Raw genomic sequence first — 21,767 nt, 5'->3', positions numbered from 1 at the left:
GGCACAAAAAATGAGTCCTCATACCGCCCTGTACATGGAAAAGTAAAAAAGTTATAGGGGTCAGAAGAGGACATTTTTTAAACATATACATTTTCCTGCATGTAGTTATGATTTTTTCCAGAAGTGCGACAAAATCAAACCTATATAAGTAGGATATCATTTTAACCGTATGGACCTACAGAATAATAAGGTGTCATTTTCACCAAAATATGCACTGCGTAGAAACGGAAGCCCCCAAAAGTTACAAAATGGCGTTTTTTCTTTGATTTTGTCGCACAATGATTTTGTTTCCATTTCGCCGTGAATTTTTGGGTAAAATAACTAATGTCACTGCAAAGTAGAATTGGTGACGCAAAAAATAAGCCATAATATGGATTTTTAGGTGGACAATTGAAAGGGTTATGATTTTTAAAAGGTAAGGAGGAAAAAACGAAAGTGCAAAAACTGAAAAACCCTGCGTCCTTAAGGGGTTAAAGAAATGCAGAGCTATTGTTAAGCAAGATGCTCCAGAACAGAGATGTTACGGCGTGGAGTGGTAAAGGTGAATTTATTTTTTAAATTTTTTTTTTTTTTTTTATCTACCGCATTGTAAAAATCCTATAGCCCATAGTAACCAATCAGCTCGCTTCTTTCATTTTTAAAAAGGCCTGTGAAAAAATGAAAGAGGCGATCTGATTGGTTGCTATGGGCAACTTTTCCTCTGGACAGGTTTTGATAAATCTTCCCCCTTATCTTTATTCCATAGGTCCATATCATAACAATGATACCTAATTTATATAGGTTTTGTTCTGTTTTATATGACAATCAATATGCCTAAAATTGTTTTAACCCTTATAACGATTCTATTTTTCCAAATACAGGGCTCACTTTTTGTGCCATGATCCGTAGTTTTTAAGCTTTACCATTTTTGTCTTCATGAAATTTTTTTTAGCATGTTTTATTCATTTTTGTATAGTATATAAAATGACCAAAAATCATTAATTATGGACTTTGACATTTTTTTATGTTTATACCATTGACCGTGTGGTTTATTTAATTAAAGTTATATTTTAATAGTACTGACATTTACACATACGGCGACATTACATTTATTTTAGTTTACATTATTTTATTTAAACAGTGGGAAAAGGTAGATGATTAAAACTTTGATTAGGGAAGGGGTTTATAGACATTTAGGGGCTGATCGGATAAACCGGAGGCAGGTAGGGATCCTCCATTCTCTTTCTGAGCTGATCAGGACACCACAATTTTGCTACGGTAGACCTGATTAGCTCAGAGGATGTTTTAGATGAATGTCCATTCTATTGGTGTATATAAAAAATACACCTGTACTCACCTCCAGCGCTCCCGCTGTGCCCTGCTCTGGTACCTGGGTGCAATCCTTTTCTTGAGATGCAGTGTGCCGCTTTGGCCCAGAGAGACATCGGGCCCCAGAGTGTCATGCTGCTGCTTAGCTGGTCGAGGCGGGACATCACTACGGTCAGTGGTTGGCTCAGCAGCAGTACGACACACTGGGCCACAATGTCACTCTGGGCCCAAAACATGCTGCAGCTCAGGAAGATTTATCCTCTACTGATTTACCTGATTTATCCTCAACCAGAGTTATATCGTGTATTATACTCCAGAGCTCAGGGGCATAGCTAGAAATCACAGGGCCCCGATGCGAAAAATTGTCCTGGGCCCCCCCTACCCCTCGACAACCCGCTTCCCCAATCCCTGACAAACTCCTTACCCAGCCTCGACCACACAAATATAATAATGAATGACAGGCAGAGCCGTACTGGGGCCAAAAATAAGCCCAGGCATTTTAAAATAAGTAGCCATTTTTATGGTGGGGGTCCGACTGCTTAGACCCCCACCAATCACCTTGGTTCAAGGGGGTCTCCAGCTGTTATAAAGCTACAACTCCCATCGTGTCTGGAGATCCTTAGGCATTATGGAAGTTGTTGTTTTGCAACAGCTGGAGAGCCACAGATTGGATCAGACAGAACACACAGTGATATCAGTGACCTAAGTGACATCAGTGACCTGAGTGACATCTCTGTTGTCTTCTCTTTCTCCTCTTGTCCAGGCACCAGGTCTTCATCATTGATTCCTCAGCTTGTCAGCAGATCCTCATTCTCTATATAAAGACATTAATCATTATAACCCTGCCAAATACTGTGTCCCCTGAATATAATACTGCCAACCACTGTACCCCCTGAATATAATACTGCCACCCACTGTATCCTCTAAATATATTATTGCTACACACTGTACCCCCCTGAATATACTGCTACCCACTGTACCCTCAGTATATTATTGCTACACATTGTACCCCCTGAATATACTGCTACCCACTGTACCCTCAGTATATTATTGCTACACACTGTACCCCCTGAATATAATACTACCACCCACTGTACCCTCTAAATATATTATTTCAACACACTGTACCCCCTGAATATAATATTGACACCCACTGTACCCTCTAAATATATTATTGCTACACACGGTACCCCCTGAATATAATATTGACACCCACTGTACCCTCTAAATATATTATTGCTACCCACTGTACCCCCTAAATATACTGCTACCCACTGTACCCTCAGCACACGTCCTATGTGTGTTACAGCAAGGCAAAGTGTTCTCCCTATCAAGGCTCTATGAAGGACAGAAATAGGCATTTTTAATAGCGATTTGCCGCAAATAAATTTGGACCGAATCGAATTTTTAAAAAATTCGCTCTTCTCTAGGTGCCACCCATTGGACAAAATCGCATTATTTCAGTGAAGGTCACATTACATTACTTATCCTATACTGATTGTGAGTTATATCCTGGATTATACCCCAGAGCTGTACTCACTATTCTGCTGTTGGGGTCACTGTGTACATACATTACATTACTTATGCTGTACTTCCTCTGAGTTATGGCCTGTATTATACTCCAGAACCACTTTTTAAAAGATTTTCTGGGCTTGCCTCAGGCGCAAAAGGAGCTAGCTACAGCTCTGAGTAGTACCTGTACTAGTAGGCAGATTGCCCTGGGTGTCACTTTTGACACCTGTTGCGATACTCCTAAATAATGTATAGATGTGGGATCCTGCACTTCTGCACTATGTTCTGCGATGTGAAGTCCTTCACATCACAGATTAATATTTCCCACAGAGAGCGATGATTGGCCAGATCGTTCCAGCCAATCACAACTCTGTGCAGGATATATTAATAGGTGTATATACAGCAGTGCAGGGGACCAGAGAAGAGCTGCCGGCCACTTCTATACATTATACAGGACGATCGCAGCGGGTGTCAGGAGTGACATCCGCTGTGATCTGTCCTTAGCTGCAGGTACTACTGCTCCCAACATGCAGCACACTCTGCTCCATGCTGGGAGCTGTAGTACCTGCATTAATAGACAGATCGCAATGGGTGTCAGAAATGGGACAGATCGCAGCAAGTATCACTCCTGACACCTGTTCGGATCCTCCTGATGTTAATTTCATTACTCAGCTATACGTCATATATCTACTGCCCACCAAGAACTTACAGTGAGCCTGCAATGTGTATACAGTATACACATTGCTGGCTCACTTAACCCCTTTCTGAGCTGTGCGCTATGAACCAGCCCAGCAAGGAAAGAGTTAACTTACACTGCTGGACAGTGTAGGTTAACCCTTTGGGTGGTATACAGAATATACAGCTATCTATAGATAGCTGTATATAGTGTATACGTGTATACAGAAGAGGAGATCCCCTTACCTCCCTCGCTCCCTGTCGGGTCCGTGTAGCTCTGCCCCCTAGTGATGACTTCAACAGACGGGAGGCCGAATGTTAAGTATGAGGCTCTGTTCACATTGTATGTTTTGTATAATGTGAACAGACCCTTCTGCAAGTGTCTTCCCAGACAGGGAGACTCCAGCTGTTGCTAAACTACAACTCCCAGCATGCCCAGATAGCTTTTGGCTGTCTGGGCATGCTGGGAGTTGTAGTTTTGCTTCAATTGAAGGCTCCCTGTTTGGGAAGACATTGTACTATGGGTGCTCTCACCAGTGGAGAGCGCCAAAAATGTCCTAACCCATTTTTTGTGTGGGGGAGTGTTTTTTAAAATAATTTTTTCAAATGTGTTGTGTTTTATTCTTTTATTGAATTTTCAGTCTTAGTAGTGGAAGCCATCTTATTGACGGAATCCATTACTAAGCCAGGGCTTAGTTTTAGCCCCAAAAACAGCTAGCGCTAACCCCCAATTATTACCCCAGTACCCACCACCACAGGTGTGCCGGGAAGAGCCAGTACCAACAGCCCTGAGCATCAAAAATGGTGCTCCTGTGCCTAGGCGGTAACAGGCAAGCAATATTTAGGCTGAGGAGGGCCAATAACAATGGTCCTCGCCCACCCTGGTAACCTCAGGCTGTTGCTGCTTGGTTGGTATCTGGCTGAGAATAAAAATACGAGGAACCCTATGCGTTTTTCATAAATAAATTTAAAAAACCACATAGGGTTCCGCATATTTTTATTCTCAGCCAGATACCAAGCAGCAGTGGGTGAGGACCATTGTTAGTGGCCTTCCCCAGTCTAAATAATGCCAGCCTGTTACCACCTAGGCCCAGGAACGCCATTTTTGATGCTCAGGGCCTGTTTGTACTGGCTCTTCCTGGCTACATGGACCCGGCAGGGACATGGAAGTAAGTGGATCTCCTCTTCAGTATACACTATATACATCTATCTATAGATAGCTGTATATAGTGTATACCACCCAAAGGGGCTATAGGAGCAGGGAGTCCTGTCAGTATAGTGACAGGATTCCCTGCGCCTGTATTGTATACATGGCTTCACTATGAACCCCTGTCTACTATACGTCCGGGGGAGGTGAGAAGTGATGCTGTACATCACTTCTCACCTCCTTACACTCTGTGGACCGGGCCCTCAGCCACCAACCCCCAGAGTGGTACCTGAAGGCAGTGGAAAAACTGCCGTAGGGTACAAATTTGGCTGTTTCCACACACCAGAAAAAACACCAGAAAAAACTGCCAAAATGCCGAAAAAAAGCTGTGGCAGTTTTTCTGGCATTTTTGCTTTTTTTTTTTTTTTTTTAGGTGTATAAAAATAAATAAATAAACTAGTGGAAACCTAGCCTTAAACCAGATGAGCACAGAAAAAGGTTCAATGTACACCAAATCTGAAAACTATTCACTCAGAAATCCCCTATTGTTACAGACTATACAGCTATTTACAGACAATTGGTAACGCAGATCCCTTGGTGAAACAGTGGTCGCAAACACTTCTAAAGCTACATAGCTCCAAGCACAGTAGAACCATGTCTGCATTGGAATGATTTACTATACAAAAAGGAAATTAGATTAAAAGTGGAAATCCATCTTATTTCATGATGTAGTTTTTAAAGGGGTACTCCGGTGTTTCAGCGCTCTGAACATTTTGTCACGGTCACGCCCCCTCATGACCTCACGCCATGCCCTTTCCATTGATGTGTATGGGAGGGGGCATGTTGGCCATCATGCCCCCTCCCATAGACATGAATTGAGGGGGCATGGTGTGACGGCACAAGGGGGCGTGGCCGTGACATCACAACCACTGCCACCAGAACCCAGGGTTTGTTTAGAACGCCGGGTGCTGCAGGAGATTGTGGGGGTCCCCAGCAGAGGGACCCCCATGATCAGACATCTTATCACCTATCCTTTGGATGTCTAGCAGAGGAGTACCCCTTTAAGTCCATCAAACAAAAAGGAAAGCCAACGGAACTCTGTAATAAGGGATATGGGATGGGTCAGCATCGGTTCCAAAATAAATTCATTAACATTGACGTGCGCTGTTAATAACAGAAGTTATGACCCTAACATGAACAGAGCCTATATTTTATACACAAATGATTATTGCACTACTTGATTGTTAAATATTTCCATTTTTCATTCTCTTTTACTGGATTTACGTAGCCGGAGAGTGAAATCTTTCTACATTCCATAGTTGAGGAATCTTGATTTTATTGAGCATTGTATTGCAGCATGAAATAGAAATAAAGAATTCCACACACATACAGTCATTGTTAACAGATCCACAGAAAAAGTGGGATAAAAATAGAAACATATTTTACCACATATTCTACAAAATTTTTCTAGTGATGGATATGCAACAATTTCTAGCGCACCCCACTAACCGGCATTGTACCGGCAGAGTACCCTTCTGACACATGCTGGGCTCAGCTTACTATTTCTTTCATTGGAATAGCTAGTAGACAATTAATATACTACTGAATACCTACAGTAATAACATGTAACAAACATTAATACCATATATTAACATACATTTTAATTTTAATTTATAATGGGTTTTATGGGCTATGTAGACAAAGGAATAGGATATCCGGCTCCCAACTTGGATTAAAATTCCAGACTTTAATTTAGATCAAGTTAAAATCCAAATACAGCATACAAGAACAAAAAAATTGTTAAAAGAACACTAACAAAACATTTCATTAGTGTTCTTTTAACAATTTTTTTGTTCTTGTATGCTGTATTTGGATTTTAACTTGATCTAAATTAAAGTCTGGAATTTTAATCCAAGTTGGGAGCCAGATATCCTATCCCTTTGTCTGCAATCATACCACCTGGGAACCCAGTCTCAGTGTTACAATCCCAAGCTTCCATGAGGAGAGGTTGTGCTGGACGCCTGGACTCAAACAACAGTGAGTGAGCTGATCTATATGTTCTCTATCTAAATACGTTTTATGGGCTATACATACAAATGTATACCCTTACAGTGGCATTTATCAAAGCCTTTAATCTAAGGTATAGTTAGCTCTGCTTGGAAGAAGCAATCAGACTCTTATTCTCAGTTCCCAATTTCTTGACTTACTGACATTAGACCCTTATATTTTCTTTATTTCTTAACCCCTTGGGGACAGAGCCCATTTTGACCCTAAGGACCAGAGCATTTTTTGCACATCTGACCACTGTCGCTTTAAGCATTAATAACTCTGGGATGCTTGTACTTATGAATTTGATTTCGAGATTGTTTTTCCATGACATATTCTACTGTATGATGGTGGTAAATTTTCGTCGATACTTGCATAATTTTTTGGTGAAAAATTCAAAAATTTCATGAAAAATTTGAAAATTTAGCATTTTTATAACTTTAAAGCTCTCTGCTTGTAAGGAAAATAGACATAACAAATACATTATATATTGATTCACATATATAATATGTCTACTTTATATTTGCATCATAAAGTTTACTTGTTTTTACTTTTTGAAGACATTAGGGGGCTTCAAAGTATAGCAGAAATTTTCCAATTTTTCAGGTAAATTTCTAAATCTAAATTTTTCAGGGACCAGTTCAGTTTTGAAGTGAATTTGAGGGTCTTTGTGTTAGAAATACCCCATTATGAAAACTGCACCTCTCAACATATTCAAAATGACATTCAGAAAGTTTGTTAACCCTTTAGGTGTTTCACAGGAATAGCAGCAAAGTGGAGGCGAAAATTCAAAGTCTTCATTTTCTACACTAATATGTTCTTGTAGACCCATATTTTTTATTTTTACAAGGGATAAAAGGAGAAAAAGCCCCTCAAAATATGCAACCCAATTTCTCATGAGTAAGGAAATACCTCATATGTGGATGTAAAGTGCTTTGTGGGTGCACTAGAGGGCTTAGAAGGGACGGATCGACAATGGGATTTTGGAGAGCAAATTTTGCTGAAATGGTTCTTGGGGGGCATGTCGCATTTAGGAAGCCCCCATGGTGCCAGAACAGCAAAAAACACCCCACATATGGCACACTATTTGGGAAACTACACCCCTCAAGGAACGTAACAAGGGATGCAGTGAGCATTTAGACCCCACTGGCTTTTGACAGGTCTTTGTAACAGTGGGTTATGCAAATGAAAAATGACATTCTTCAATATCACGGATCACTGTTCCAAAAATCTTTCAGTCACCTGTGGGGTGTTAAAGCGCACTATACTCCTTGTTACGTTCCATGAGGGGTCTAGTTTCCAAAATGGGGTCACATGTGGGTATTTATTTTTTGCGTTTATGTAAGAACCGCTGTAAAATCAGCCACCCCTGTACAAATCACCAATTTAGGCTTCAAAAGTACATGGTGCACTCTAACTCCTGAGCCTTGTTGTGCGCACGCAGAGCATTTTACATCCACATGTGGGGTATTTCCGTAACGAAAAATTGCGTTACAAATTTTGAGGGTCTTTTTTTTCCCCTTTTACCGCTTGTGAAAATTAAAAGTATGGGGCAACAGCAGCATGTTAGTGTAAAAAAATAAATAAAAATACACTAACTTGCTGGTGTAGACCCCAACTTTACCTTTTCATAAGGGGTAAAAGGAGAGAAAGCCCCCAAAATTTGTAGCGCAATTTCTCCCGAGTACAAAAATACCCCGTATGTGGCCCTAGACTGTTGCCTTAAAATACGACAGGGCTCCAAAGTGAGAGAGCGCCATGTGCATTTGAGGCCTAAATTAGGGATTTTCATAGGAGTGTACCCAGATGCAAGCGTTAAACTTGCCTCCTCCACCAAAAATACTGTACGTCAGTTTTCCCCAAACAGGGTGCCTCCAGCTGTTGCAAAACTCCCAACATGCCTGGACAGTCAATAGCTGTCCGGCAATACTGGGAGATGTTATTTTGCAACAGCTGGAGGCTAAGTTTTGGAAAAACTGACGCACAAGACATTTTTAATTTTTATTGGAGGTGGGGTGGGGGTGGGCCACAGTGTAAGGGTGTAGTGTATATGTAGTGTGTTTTACTATACCCCTTGTTACATTCCATGAGGGGTGTAGTTTCCAAAATGGGGTCACATGTGGGTATTTGTTTTTTCTGCGTTAATGTCAGAACCGCTGTAAAATCAGCCACCCCTGTACAAATCACCAATTTAGGCTTCAAATGTACACAGAGCACTCTCACTCCTGAGCCTTGCTGTGCGCACGCAGTGCACTATGCGTCCACATGTGGCGTATTTCTGTACTCCACCTGCCAGCCACCGGTCCCTGATCCCTGGTCCCTGTGAGAACACAGGTAACTGGCGCCGCTGGGGATTGAAATCCCCATGAGCGTACAGGTACGCCCTTGTCCTTAACCTGTTCAGGACGTCGGGCGTATGCATACGCCCTGCATCCCGAGTCCGTAAGGACTGAGGGCGTATGTATACGCCCGTGGGAATTCCGGTCCCCACCGCTAGCCGGTTGGGGACCGGATCGGGATGCCTGCTGAAATCATTCAGCAGGCACCCCGGCGCATCGCCCAGGTCAATTCAGACATTCGATTTTCTGCTATTCCGGGCTGATCGGGTCTCTGGTGACCCGATCACCCGGAAAATAGCGATGATCGGAGCTGTCAGGGACATAGTTCCAAGTGGTGGAATTAGTATCCACCCTTCATCATCCATACTTATTCCACTACTTTTTCCCGCACATATCAGTCACCCCATCCATTGAAGCACACCTAGGACAATTCCCTGCAGCCCTGTGGAGAATGATCTCCCTCCCACCCAGCGGTCACTCCACCCATTGAAGCAGACAGGCTAATTTCAACACCTGACTAGTGATGTAATGTTTTGGGCCGCACTGCAACCTGGGAAAAGTTGAGACAACACTCATTTTGTATGCTGTTAAAAATAAACATTGGGGAAAGATCACATAAGAATTGCGAGAACAGCCATCAAACACAGATACAGACACTATATTATGAACTATACTAGCTTTACAGCCCCTTTAACATAGTCAAATAAAAAAATCCTGGAATACCCCTTTAAAGGGAACCAATCATCAGATTTTACCCTATATAACGCTTGGCAAAGCGTTATATAGGGTAAAATCTTTATCCTTACCATCCCCGGGGGACGCTCCTACCCCCAGGGATGGTGAAGATATGAAGTTATAAACTAGTCACCGCCGCAAGTAGTCACCTGGGCGTGGAGCTCTTCTCACCAACTCCCGTTCTTCGGCCGGGAGCAACGCCCCCTCCGCTTGATTGATGGGCCGCGTCATCGCTCTGCTCCGTCTGTTCAGTGGGCGGAATGATGACGCAGCCCATCAATCAATCGGAGGGGGCGTCGCTGCCGGCCGAAGAACGGGAGTAGATGAGAAGAGCTCCCCGCCCAGGTGACTACTTATGGCGGCGGCGGTGACTAGTTTATATAGGGTAAAATCTGATGATTGGTTCCCTTTAAAGGAGTTGTCCAGTTATTAAAAATGTTTCCCCTATCCCTATCTATTATAGAATTCACTATTATTTACTATGAATGTGGAACACTAATGGAGAAGTGATATTAGAAGATAGGAATCTAGCTGTATACTGCATGCCAATCTTTTGTATACCAATTGTTAATCTATAGCCTATCCGCCTTCCATGCCTATGACTTCACCACCAGATCCTGGACAACCTCTTAAAATCTACACAGAATAAAAAAAAAAAATCAAAACCTCACCCCATCCAGTGATGTAGTAAAATTTCATTCTTCTGTCTTCGCTCATGTTAACTGCAACAACTTTACTCCATAATAGTAAGCCTTCAACCAACATCCATGCAAAAGCCGCCATAAAAAAAAGATGGAGACACGCTGTAACTGTTACACATGCAACCTAATAGAGGGTAAAAAAAAAAAAAAAAAGACTGAGGTTAAATTTGTAACAATTTGAGAAGTCCAACTGATGTTATAGTTTTACAGCCTCTGTCTTAGCCTTTGTCACTAATTCTGTGTTTATGGCTTGTTATTAGTTTGTGAGGAGAATTAGATTCACAGCGGAGCACTGACCATAGAACGACTAGCCTGATCCTGAAGATCGTGGTGCATACTCATACAGAGATTGTCATAATGCCATAAAGAAACAAAGGAGACTGCACTCACCATTCAGTGATCTTTACTTTAATCCAGTAGGCATATTACAGTACGTGAACAGCAAGCATCATGAGCAAAAGGCAGAGGAGGTTACGGGACAGCACTGTTTTGCACGCTTAGGAAAACAGAAGTGTTGGCAGTGAAAGCACGCTAAGCGTGCAAAACAGTGATGTCCCGTAACCACCTCTGCCTTTTGCTCATGATGCTTGCTGTTCACATACTGTAATATGCCTACTGGATTAAAGTAAAGATCACTGAATGGTGAGCGCAGTCTCCTTTATGTTTCTTCGTGACATTATGGCTTATTATTAGTATTTACATTTATTTAGTGTGAGCGCTGTGCATTAAAGGGGTTATCCTGGAATCAAAAACAAAGATCATTTTGTTCAAAAACCGCTCCCTGTTTGTCTTTAGGTTGGACGTGATGTTACTTCTTTGCTCCATTCACTTCAATGGAACTGTGCTGCAGAACCACACCCAACTTGGAGAGAGACGGGGGGAAGGTTTTTGAAAGAAACAAGCTCTGTTTTTTGATTCCTGGATAACCACTTTAATATTTGTCTCTTATTCTCAAACCTTATAGTTTCTCTTTTTCAACTTGTTAATTTGGAAACCCAAAAATTTCAGGTGAAAGATAATCTACAAGCCACATAAGCTAAATTTAGTTGACCCCCAACTAGAATGAAATAAATATGTAAAGTCTTAAAAACTACTTATAACCATTAAGGGGTAAAAAAAAAAAAATGTGGGAGATTTATTTCTTGAGTCTAAAGGGGTAATCCTGTGGAAAACTTTCTGGCACCAGTTTATTTAAAAAAAAAAAAGTTTTCCACAGGAGTACCCCTTTAAAGGGTTGCCCAGCTCCACAGCTGCACATCTCCCTGTGTAATAGGGGATATACGGCTGATTGCTGGAAAGGGCTGCATGATGCTCGAGCCTTGTAATGGGATCTGTAAATGAGTGTCAATCGATGACATTGTGCAGCTTGAACTATCTAATAGGGCCATGAGGTCAGTGATGCCCAAAACGTGAATGAGATGCTTAGCTCTAGCTAAAATTGGGTATCATCTTGACATACATGGCAGGCTATGTGGCATGCTATTATTTTTTTCATTTTTTATGGCAGACTTGTCAATACCCATGAGTTTTGTGGGGCTGGAAAACCTCTAACTAAATAAAAATAAATCCTACTATTCATGATAATACAATATACAGTAATGGCTGTAAATGTTGGCACCCCTGAATTTTTTTCACAGAATAGGATTGCAGTAATACATGTTTTGCTATACACATGTTTATTCCCTCTATGTGTATTGGAACTAAACCAAAAAAGGGAAGATAAAAAGCTAATTTGATGTAGTGTCACACCAAACTCCATAAATGGTCTGGACAAAATTATTGGCACCCTTAACTTAGTCTTTGGTTGCACACCCTTTGGAAAAAATAACTGAAATCAGTCGCTTCCTATAACCATCAATAAGCTTCTTACACCTCTCAGCCGGAATGTTGGATCACTCTTCCATTGCAAACTGCTCCAGGTCTCTCTTATTGGAAGGGTGCCTTTTCCCAACAGCAATTTTAAGATCTCTCAACAGACAGACAGATTTAGATCTGGACTCATTGCTGGCCACTTCAGAACTCTCCAGCACTTTGTTGCCATTAGAGATGAGCGAACTTTTAAAAAATTCAATTTGGACGATTCGCCAAATTTTTCGAAAAAATTTGGTTCGATCCGAATTTCTTTTCAGTGAATCTATATTAAAAACTGCTATTTCTGGACTACAGAGAACCTCAATAGGGGTGAAGAACACTTTGCTTTATTTTAACACGCATATGGAGTGTGCTGGGGTAGTGAGATAATACTGTTATTTAGTATGACATGCAGATTACTGGCATTACTTTTAGAATCACTGCCGCAGAGCAACACAATGATAGCCTGGAGGTGGCATCAGTATAAGGAGAACATATAGTGGCTGAACGACAAAGCATGGAGGTGTTGGCAGCATGAGAAGACCATATAGTGGCTGAATGACACAGCGTGGAGGTGTTGGCAGCATGAGGAGACCATATAGTGGTTGAATGACACAGCGTGGAGGAGTTGGCAGCATGAAGAGACCATATAGTGGCTAAATGAGACTGCGTGGAGGTGTTGGCAGCATGAGGAGACCATATAGTGGCTGAATGACACAGCGTGGAGGAGTTGACAGCATGAAGAGACCATATAGTGGCTAAATGAGACAGCCTGGAGGTGTTGGCAGCATGAGGAGACCATATAGTGGCTTAATGACACAGCTTGGATGTGGCTGAAACATGAGGAGACCATATAGTGGCTGAACGACACAGTGTGGAGGTGTTGGCTGCATGAGGAGACCATATAGTGGCTGAATGACACAGCCTGGAGCTGGCAGCAGCATGAGTAGACACTAGGGCTTCACAATCACTAAGATTAAAAGATTAATTTTGAAATTTAAATTGAAGATTTATGGTAGCTAGTGCTACCATAAAAATGTTTAGGCCCAGGCCCATGCCCAGCAGCATCAGTAAACCATATATTGGCTGAATGACACAGCCTGGAGGTGGCTGAAGATTTTTTAATAGAAATTTAAGATTTTGAAATTGAAATTGAGAATTTTGAAATTAAAATTTTAACTCCCAAGTTTTTGTGCCCCAGGTCCCGGCGTGTGGATACAAAAGACCAAATTTAACAAGGATTCATATGTCACATGGCGGCACAATGACAGACCCTGGAGATGGTATCAGTATGATGAGACCATATATTGGCAGAATGACACAGCCTGGAGTTCGCTGAAGCATGATGAGACCATATAGTGTCTGAATGGCACAGCCAGGAGCTGGCAGCAGCATGAGTAGACACTAGGGCTTCACAATCCCCAAGATTAAAAGATGAATTTTAAAATTGAAATTGAAGATTTATGGTAGCTAGTGCTACCATAAAAAAATTTTTAGGCCCAGGAGCATCAGTCAACCATATATTGAGGCTGAATGACACAGCCTTGAGGTGGCTGAAGCATGAGGAGACCATATAGTGGCTGAATAACACAGCCTGGAGTTGCCTGAAGCATGAGGAGACCATATAGTGGCTGAATGACACAGCTTGGAGTTGGCAGAAGCATGAGGAGATCATTGAAACTTAAGATTTTAAAATTGAAATTGAGGATTTTGAAATTGAAATTTTAAATCCCAAGTTTTAGTGCTCTGGGCCTCGGCGTGTGGGTGCAAATGACCAAATTTAACAAGGAGTCACATGTCACATGGCGGCACAATGACAGAGCCTGGAGATGGCATCAGAATGAGGAGACCATATAGTGGCTGAATGACACAGACTGGAGGTGGCTGAAGCATGAGGAGACCATATAGTGGCTGAATTGCACAGCCTGGAGGTGGCTGAAGCATGAAGAGACCATATAGTGGCTCAATTGCACAGCCTGGAGGTTGCTGAAGCATGAGGAGACCATTGAAATTTAGTGCCAGTTAGCAACTCATTACCATATAACGAAAATAGAAGATTACGGCAGAACGGCATGGCGGATGCGGGCACGGTAAGCATCAAACTGATCAGCGTCCCCCGCACTAGCAGCCAGTACCGCTGGTTAGTGCAAGGGGAGAAAGCTGACAGTTTTCCTTTAAACACAAAATGGTTGTTGCCACTGTGCAGTGTTGTTTGTATAATTAAGAAATATTAGGAAATCTGCAATCCAATAGCTATATTTTAAGTGTCAAAAATCTGCACTGAAATTATATAACACAATGGTGCAGCATTCCCAAATAGTCTAAAGTAAAAAAGTGATTTATTCAACTCGTGTAACAGTAGCAATGTTTCAGTTCTCTATTATAATCATTTTCAATCGATACACATCATAGTTTTTGATTAAAGTGCACTTGTGCCAAATCATTACAATTCATCAAGGAAAGTTATGATATAATTAGTACAAAAAAATACTAAATATAAAGTAATTGTCAAGTGAGAGTACATTATAAATACATACATTGGGGGAGATTTATCAAAGGATTTAGACTTGCTTTTCCTGTCTAAATTTGTCGCACAGAAAGTCGCAGTCTAAATATGTGCGACTTTTCTGCGACTTTTGCTGTGGAGGATTTTTAGAACATGATGCATGCAAGTCTATTTTAGACGAAAATGCATTGGAAAATGCATTGGTGCTGAATTTATCAAGTGCGACTTTTGTGCGACAAGTCGCATCTGCCCAAAATACGCTGAAATGTCAGACCATGTTGGAGCAGGTCTAAATGCAGTTTAACCCCTTAAGGACCGGGGTTTTTTCCGTTTTTGCATTTTCGTTTTTTGCTCCTTGCCTTTAAAAAATCATAACTCTTTCAATTTTGCACCTAAAAATCCATATGATGGCTTATTTTTTGCGCCGCCAATTCTAATTTGTAATGACGTCAGTCATTTTGCCCAAAAATCTACGGTGAAACGGAAAAAAAAATCATTGTGCGACAAAATTGAAAAAAAAACGCAGTTTTGTAACTTTTGGGGGCTTCCGTTTCTACGTAGTACATTTTTCGGTAAAAATGACACCTTATCTTTATTCTGTAGGTCCATACGATTAAAATGATATCCTACTTATATAGATTTGATTTTTTAAGACTTCTGGAAAAAATCATAACTACATGCAGGAAAATTAATACGTTTAAAATTGTCATCTTCTGACCCATATAACTTTTTTATTTTTCCGTGTATGGGGCGGTATGAGGGCTCATTTTTTGCGCCGTGATCTGAAGTTTTTAACGGTACAATTTTTGCATTGATAGGACTTATTGATCGCTTTTTATTCATTTTTAAATGATATAAAAAGTGACCAAAAAAGCACTATTTTGGACTTTGGAATTTTTTTGCGCGCACGCCATTGACCGAGCGGTTTAATTAATGATATATTTTTATAATTCGGACATTTCCGCACGCGGTGATACCATATATGTTCATTTTTCTTTTTATTTACACTGTGTTTTTTTTTTTATTGGAAAAGGGGGGTGATTCAAACTTTTAATAGGGGAGGAGTTAAATGATATTTATTCACTTTTTTTTTTCACTTTTTTTTTGCAGTGTTATAGGTCCCATAGGGACCTATAACGCTGCACACACTGATCTTCTATGCTGATCACTGGTTTCTCATAAGAAACCAGTGATCAACGATTCTGCCGCATGACTGCTCATGCCTGGATCTCAGGCACTGAGCAGTCATTCGGCGATCGGACAGCGAGGAGGCAGGTAGGGGCCCTCCCGCTGTCCTGTCAGCTGTTCGGGATGCCGCGATTAGCCGCGGCTATCCCGAACAGCCCGACTGAGCTAGCCGGCCACTTTCGGTTTCACTTTTAGCCGCGCGGCTCAGCTCTGAGCGCGCGGCTAAAGGGTTAATAGCGCGCGGTGCCGCGATCGGCACTGCGCGCTATTAGAGGCGGGTCCCGGCTTCACTATGACGCCGGGCCCGCCGCGATATGACGCGGGGTTATTGTGTAACCCCGCGTTATATCAGGAGAGCAGGACCAAGGGCGTACCTGTACGCCCTTGGTCCTTAAGGGGTTAAGCTGTAGACCCTGAAGTCTGAGCACAGAATTTATCAAGGGCTGTGAGACCTTTGATAAATTAGGAGCACAATAGACAGGAGACTACCACATACGCTGGTCTATAAGCATACCGAGAATAGATTAGATTAGTAAATGTCCCCCATTGTGCTTATACATAAAGTGCATCAAATAAGTGTATATGAACTAGATATAGAATACTTGAAAATGCTCCAGTAAATCTAATCTTGTACTTTGTTACAGGAGTACATAGATTTATTAAAGGGGTATTCCAGGAAAAAACTTGATATATATATATATATATATATATATATATATATCAACTGGCTCCAGAAAGTTAAACAGATTTGTAAATTACTTCTATTAAAAAATCTTTATCCTTCCAATAATTATCAGCTGCTGAAGTTGAGTTGTTCTTTTATGTCTGGCAACAGTGCTCTCTGTTAAAGATGCATTTCTCCTGTGTCTGTTTTTGTGCCATTCAGCACAATAAGTATTGCGATCAACCCACAGACACAGCTATTACTAACTATGTTTATAGGAGTACTGTGGTGTAGTGAAACGTACCCCTTATCCAAAAGCCAACACACCCCCCCTTCATGTATCTCTATGGGAGAGACAGGGACAGACAAATGCTGTATCTCCAGCTCTCCCATAGAGATACATGGAGGGGGTGTGTTGGCCGTTGCTTCATATGGGGGTCAACACGCTCCCTTCCTGGGGAGAACCAGAGTGCCATGTGGGCGGTCAAAAGGGGTCCCAGTGTTTGGACCCCCCATGATCTGACACTCATCCCCTATCCTTTGAATAGGGGGTAAGTTTTACTGCACCACAGTACTCCTATAATATTAATACTATATATTAATACTATATACTTTATAACTATACTATAATATTAATACTATATAACTATCAGAGTGCTCCAATGGAAACATGTGAGGAGGGACCCGCACAATATCCAATGCTAGGCTAAAATGTAATATTATCTCACTCTTGTGAACTGATATTTAAGTAATTAAAAGTGCTGATAATTAATGATAATATATACAGACATAAGAGTTGAACAGCAAAATGACAATTACCTATATCATATATTATTGCAGAAAGTCATATATACCGTCCAACCTATTGCCCGGCAAAGTCATCTATTTTATTGTGAAAATGCGCATTTGTATATTGGGGTCTAAGGGGGAGATTTATCAAAACTTGTGCAGAGGAAGAGTGGTGCAGTTGCCCATAGCAACCAATCAGATTGCTTCTTTCATTTTCCACAGGCCTCTAAAGAGGCCTGTGGAAAATGAAAGAAGCAATCTGATTGGTTGCTATGGGCAACTGCACCACTCTTCCTCTGCACAGGTTTTGATAAATCTCCCCCTAAGAGAATAATGTTTATTATTCAGCAGCTCATATATAAGGTGACTGTGCAACAGGTTATATATATATATATATATATATATATATGTATATATATGTGTGATTTTCTGCCAATCAAGTGCATTACTTTACTTAAAAATATTCTAATGGAGAACTGTAACTGCTGCTATGACATGAGTTTAATAAATGTATGAATACTGAATATTGCAAAAAAAAAAAAAAAGACAAGTTTATTAAATAGCTATCACATACAAAAAGAACATGATAAAAACACTAAAAGGTGCCCTGGAACAGGAACGCCATGACAAACACTGGAGGGGGCCAGACGCTCTCCCTCCTGGAGCACGGAAATACACAGAACAATTGTCACAGAATACCATAAATAGAGTAAAATGACACTTATGTAAGAAGTATTGCACAACAATGCCAAAGTATCCCCAGGCTACCTACATAAAAAATTAAGCCATGAATATGGGTAACTGGAATAACACCTAGGTAGATACTAGCAGTGTGAAAGTAAAATGCACCCTAATAATGAGGGGTCTGGTGGAGCACGGATTCATTTATATCCTTACATTGTGGCATGAATTTGCCATAATGACACAGGTTTTTGCTCATTATTAGGATGCATTTTATTTTCACACTGCTAGTATCTACCTAGGTGTTATTCCATGTCAAGAAGGGAAGACAGCACTAGTCCCTGCTCTTATGCCCGTGACCATCCGGATAACCAGTCCAGATACAGAACATCCAAATGGTATAGATCACAGCAAAAAGTATGCAGACTCCCAATTTCAAAAAGGCTGTGGTCTTTATTTAGGTCATCAGCACTGCTGATGACCTAAATAAAGACCACAGCCTTTTTGAAATTGGGAATCTGCATACTTTTTGCTGTGACCTATACCATTTAGGTGTTATTCCAGTTACCCATATTCATGGCATATTTTATTATGTAGGTAGCCTGGGGATACTTTGGCATTGTTTTTGTGCAATACTTCTTAAATAATTGTCATTTTACTCTATTTATGGTATTCTGTGACAATGGTTGTACTGTGTATTTCCGTGCTCCAGGAGGGAGAGCGTCTGGCCCCCTCCAGTGTTTGTCATGGCGTTCCTGTTCCAGGGCACCTTTTAGTGTTTTTATCATGTTCTTTTTGTATGTGATGGCTATTTAATAATCTGTCATTTTTTTATTTTTTTTTTGCATTATTCAGTATTCATACAATTTATTTTGGGTGTGCATGTGTGATACAGTTGTGGCCTGCCCTTTTTGCTCTGTATAATTTGTTTTTCCTACTGTTTGCACCTCAGTCTCAGTATGTATTTAGTCGAGCCCCCACTATATAGTCTTATGAGTTGAATAAATCACATTTTACTTTGGACTATTTGGGAGTGCTGCACCATTGTGTATCTAGTTGAGTGGTTCGCGATCAGATCTGGGACGCTGGCACTCATACCTTGGACTGGCTGAGTAGTGCCGCCTTATGTTTTGTTTGTTAGCTTTGTTTGTCTACCCATATTCCTTCTTATACAATAATTTTATAAACAATGAAAAATCACATTAATAGGTAAAACACTTTCACTACAATAGACAATGGAAATCACATTAACAGGGTGAGACACTTTCAATACAATGAAAAATCACATTTACAGGTTGAGACACTTTCACTACAATGAACAATGAAAAATCACATTAACAGAGTGAAACACTTTTGCTACAATGAAAAATTAAACATTAACAGGGTGAAACACTACCAAGTCTGACATGCTACAGCATAGAAAAGTCCGCAAAACACTTTGACACAAAAGGTCCTGGATATGCAGATGAGGTATTGTTTCCCATAAGCATTATTACCATCCACTAGCTCAGCAATAGAAAGCAAATTTCCGCCATGCATTAAACCCTTAAGGACCAGGCCCATTTTGGCCTTAAGGACCAGACCAATTTTATTTTTGCATTTTTGTTTTTTTTACCTCGCCTTCTAAATATCATAACTCTTTTATAATTCCATCCACAGACCCATATGAGGGCTTTTTTTTTTTTTTGCGTCACCAATTGTACTTTGTAATGACATCACTTATTTTACCATAAAATGTACGGTGCAACCAAAAAAATATTATTTATGTGGGAAAATTGAAAAGAAAACCGCAATTTAGCAAATTTTGGAAGGTTTTGCTTTCACGCTTTACACTTTCTGGTAAAAATTACATATTTTCTTTATTCTGTGGGTCAATACGATTAAAATGATACCCATGATTATATGCTTTTCTATAATTGTACCGCTTGAAAAAAATCTCAAACCATTTTAACAAAATTAGTATGTTTGAAATTGCCCTATTTTCCCCACCTATAACTTTCTAATTTTTCCGTATATGGGGCGGTATGAGGGCTCATTTTTGCACCATGATCTGTAGTTTTTATCAATATCACTTTTGCTTAGGTTTTACTTCTTATAAATTTTTTATACATTTTTTGGGGGATAAAATGTCACAAAAAAGCAGCAATTTTGGACTTTTTAAATTTTTTTACGTTTACGGCATTCACCGTACGGGATAATTAACAATAGATTTTAATAGTTCAGACTTTTACGCACGCAGTGATACTAAATATGTGTATACTTTTTTTAACGCTTTTTTGGGGGGAAATGGGAGAAACTGATGTTTTATTTTTTATTGGGGGAGGGAATTTTTCATATATTTTTACTTTTTTATTTGACATTTTTTTACTTTTTTTTTTTTTACACTTTAATAGTCCCCATTAATTGCTAATACTGTTCAGTGCAATGCACAGAGCATAGCACTGATCAGTGTTATCAGTGATCTTCTGCTCTGGTCTGCTCGATCTCAGACCAGAGCAGAAGACCCCAGAAGACAGCTGGAGCCAGGTGAGGGGACCTCCGGCTGCCATGCTGGATGATCGGATTCCCGCAGCAGCACAGCGGGCGATCCGATCATCCAAAGTACCGCACTGTCGCAGATGCTGTGATCTGTATTGATCACGGCATCTGAGGGGTTAATGGGATATCCCCCATTACCGGCGGGTCCCTGGCTGCTGATAATATAGGGGTTAAAATACACATGCCTGGTTCATGCCCCACAAATACCTAACCACAAGCTAGCTACTAAAGTGACCTGGGGAACTGAGTTTCCTCTACTCTTGGGATATGGGAAAGCAGATATAACCAGGGAAAAACAGACAAGCTATCAAAAATGTAATTTATAAAGAAAAAAAAATAGCTTCATTTACCTGAAGGATAAAATTGGAATTGAGCGAACTTTCGAAAAGTTCCGTTCGGCTCAGTTCAACTCGAACTGCCAATGAAATAAGCCCCTAAGCATGTTTATAGCACTGCCTAACAGCTCTAAACCCCTGTCTAACACTGTTAGGAGGCCAGAAGAAGCACATCATCTTTGTGCGTGAAACCGCCAGCAGTCGCCTCTGAGGGCCCCACGCCATACAGGTCAGCTGAGCTGACTGAGGACCTGTAAAAAGGAGCTGGATATTCGGTACCCACGCGATGAGTGCAGGATTACTTTGTTCTACTGATATTACATACTGTTAGGAATGTATTCCAGTAGTTTTTAAGTGTTTCTAAGGATCAGTTATGGCAACATGCGGTAAGCCATGATAACTATTCCAGCTTGCCAATTTTTTAGGCTTATTCACACCAAAATAAAGTGGCATAAGGTGTCCCTCGTTGTAGGTAGATGCCTGCCAGTGTTAATATGAAATCCACCTAACGAGGGAGTAATATATGTACCCTCGTATATAAATTATTATAAATGCCCTTAAATGATAATTAATAATCTACTTACACTATAATAATCATTAATTAGGCCTAAATGTTTAAAACTAGACTTTATTTAAATCACAAATACATTTTGACATAAAGACATATGTAAATGTAGAAAACAAATAGTTCTCAGAAACAGTACAACATTGTATCTTTCGACCAGATGGAGGACACAAATCACAGATATGGT

The 21,767-nt window shown here is 40.6% G+C and overlaps 1 protein-coding gene across 4 annotated transcripts in view; it reads right to left on the bottom strand.

The window, feature by feature from the left end:
* The window catches only part of LOC130346290 (adhesion G-protein coupled receptor D2-like), a 194,256-nt gene that overhangs the window by 114,520 nt on the left and 57,969 nt on the right, over positions 1 to 21,767 (bottom strand). For all 4 annotated transcript variants that reach the window (XR_008884619.1, XR_008884620.1, XR_008884621.1 and 1 more), the window contains exon 16: positions 10,434 to 10,587. Coding sequence is in view for 1 of the 4 variants with exons in the window: in XM_056554532.1 (XP_056410507.1) it covers positions 10,434 to 10,587 (154 nt within the window). In the remaining 3 variants the exon portion in view is untranslated. The remainder of the gene's footprint in view (positions 1 to 10,433; positions 10,588 to 21,767) is intronic.

Source organism: Hyla sarda, unplaced genomic scaffold, assembly GCF_029499605.1.
Source record: "Hyla sarda isolate aHylSar1 unplaced genomic scaffold, aHylSar1.hap1 scaffold_78, whole genome shotgun sequence".
Lineage (NCBI taxonomy): Eukaryota > Metazoa > Chordata > Amphibia > Anura > Hylidae > Hyla > Hyla sarda.
This window is presented reverse-complemented; position numbering and strand designations above follow the sequence as displayed.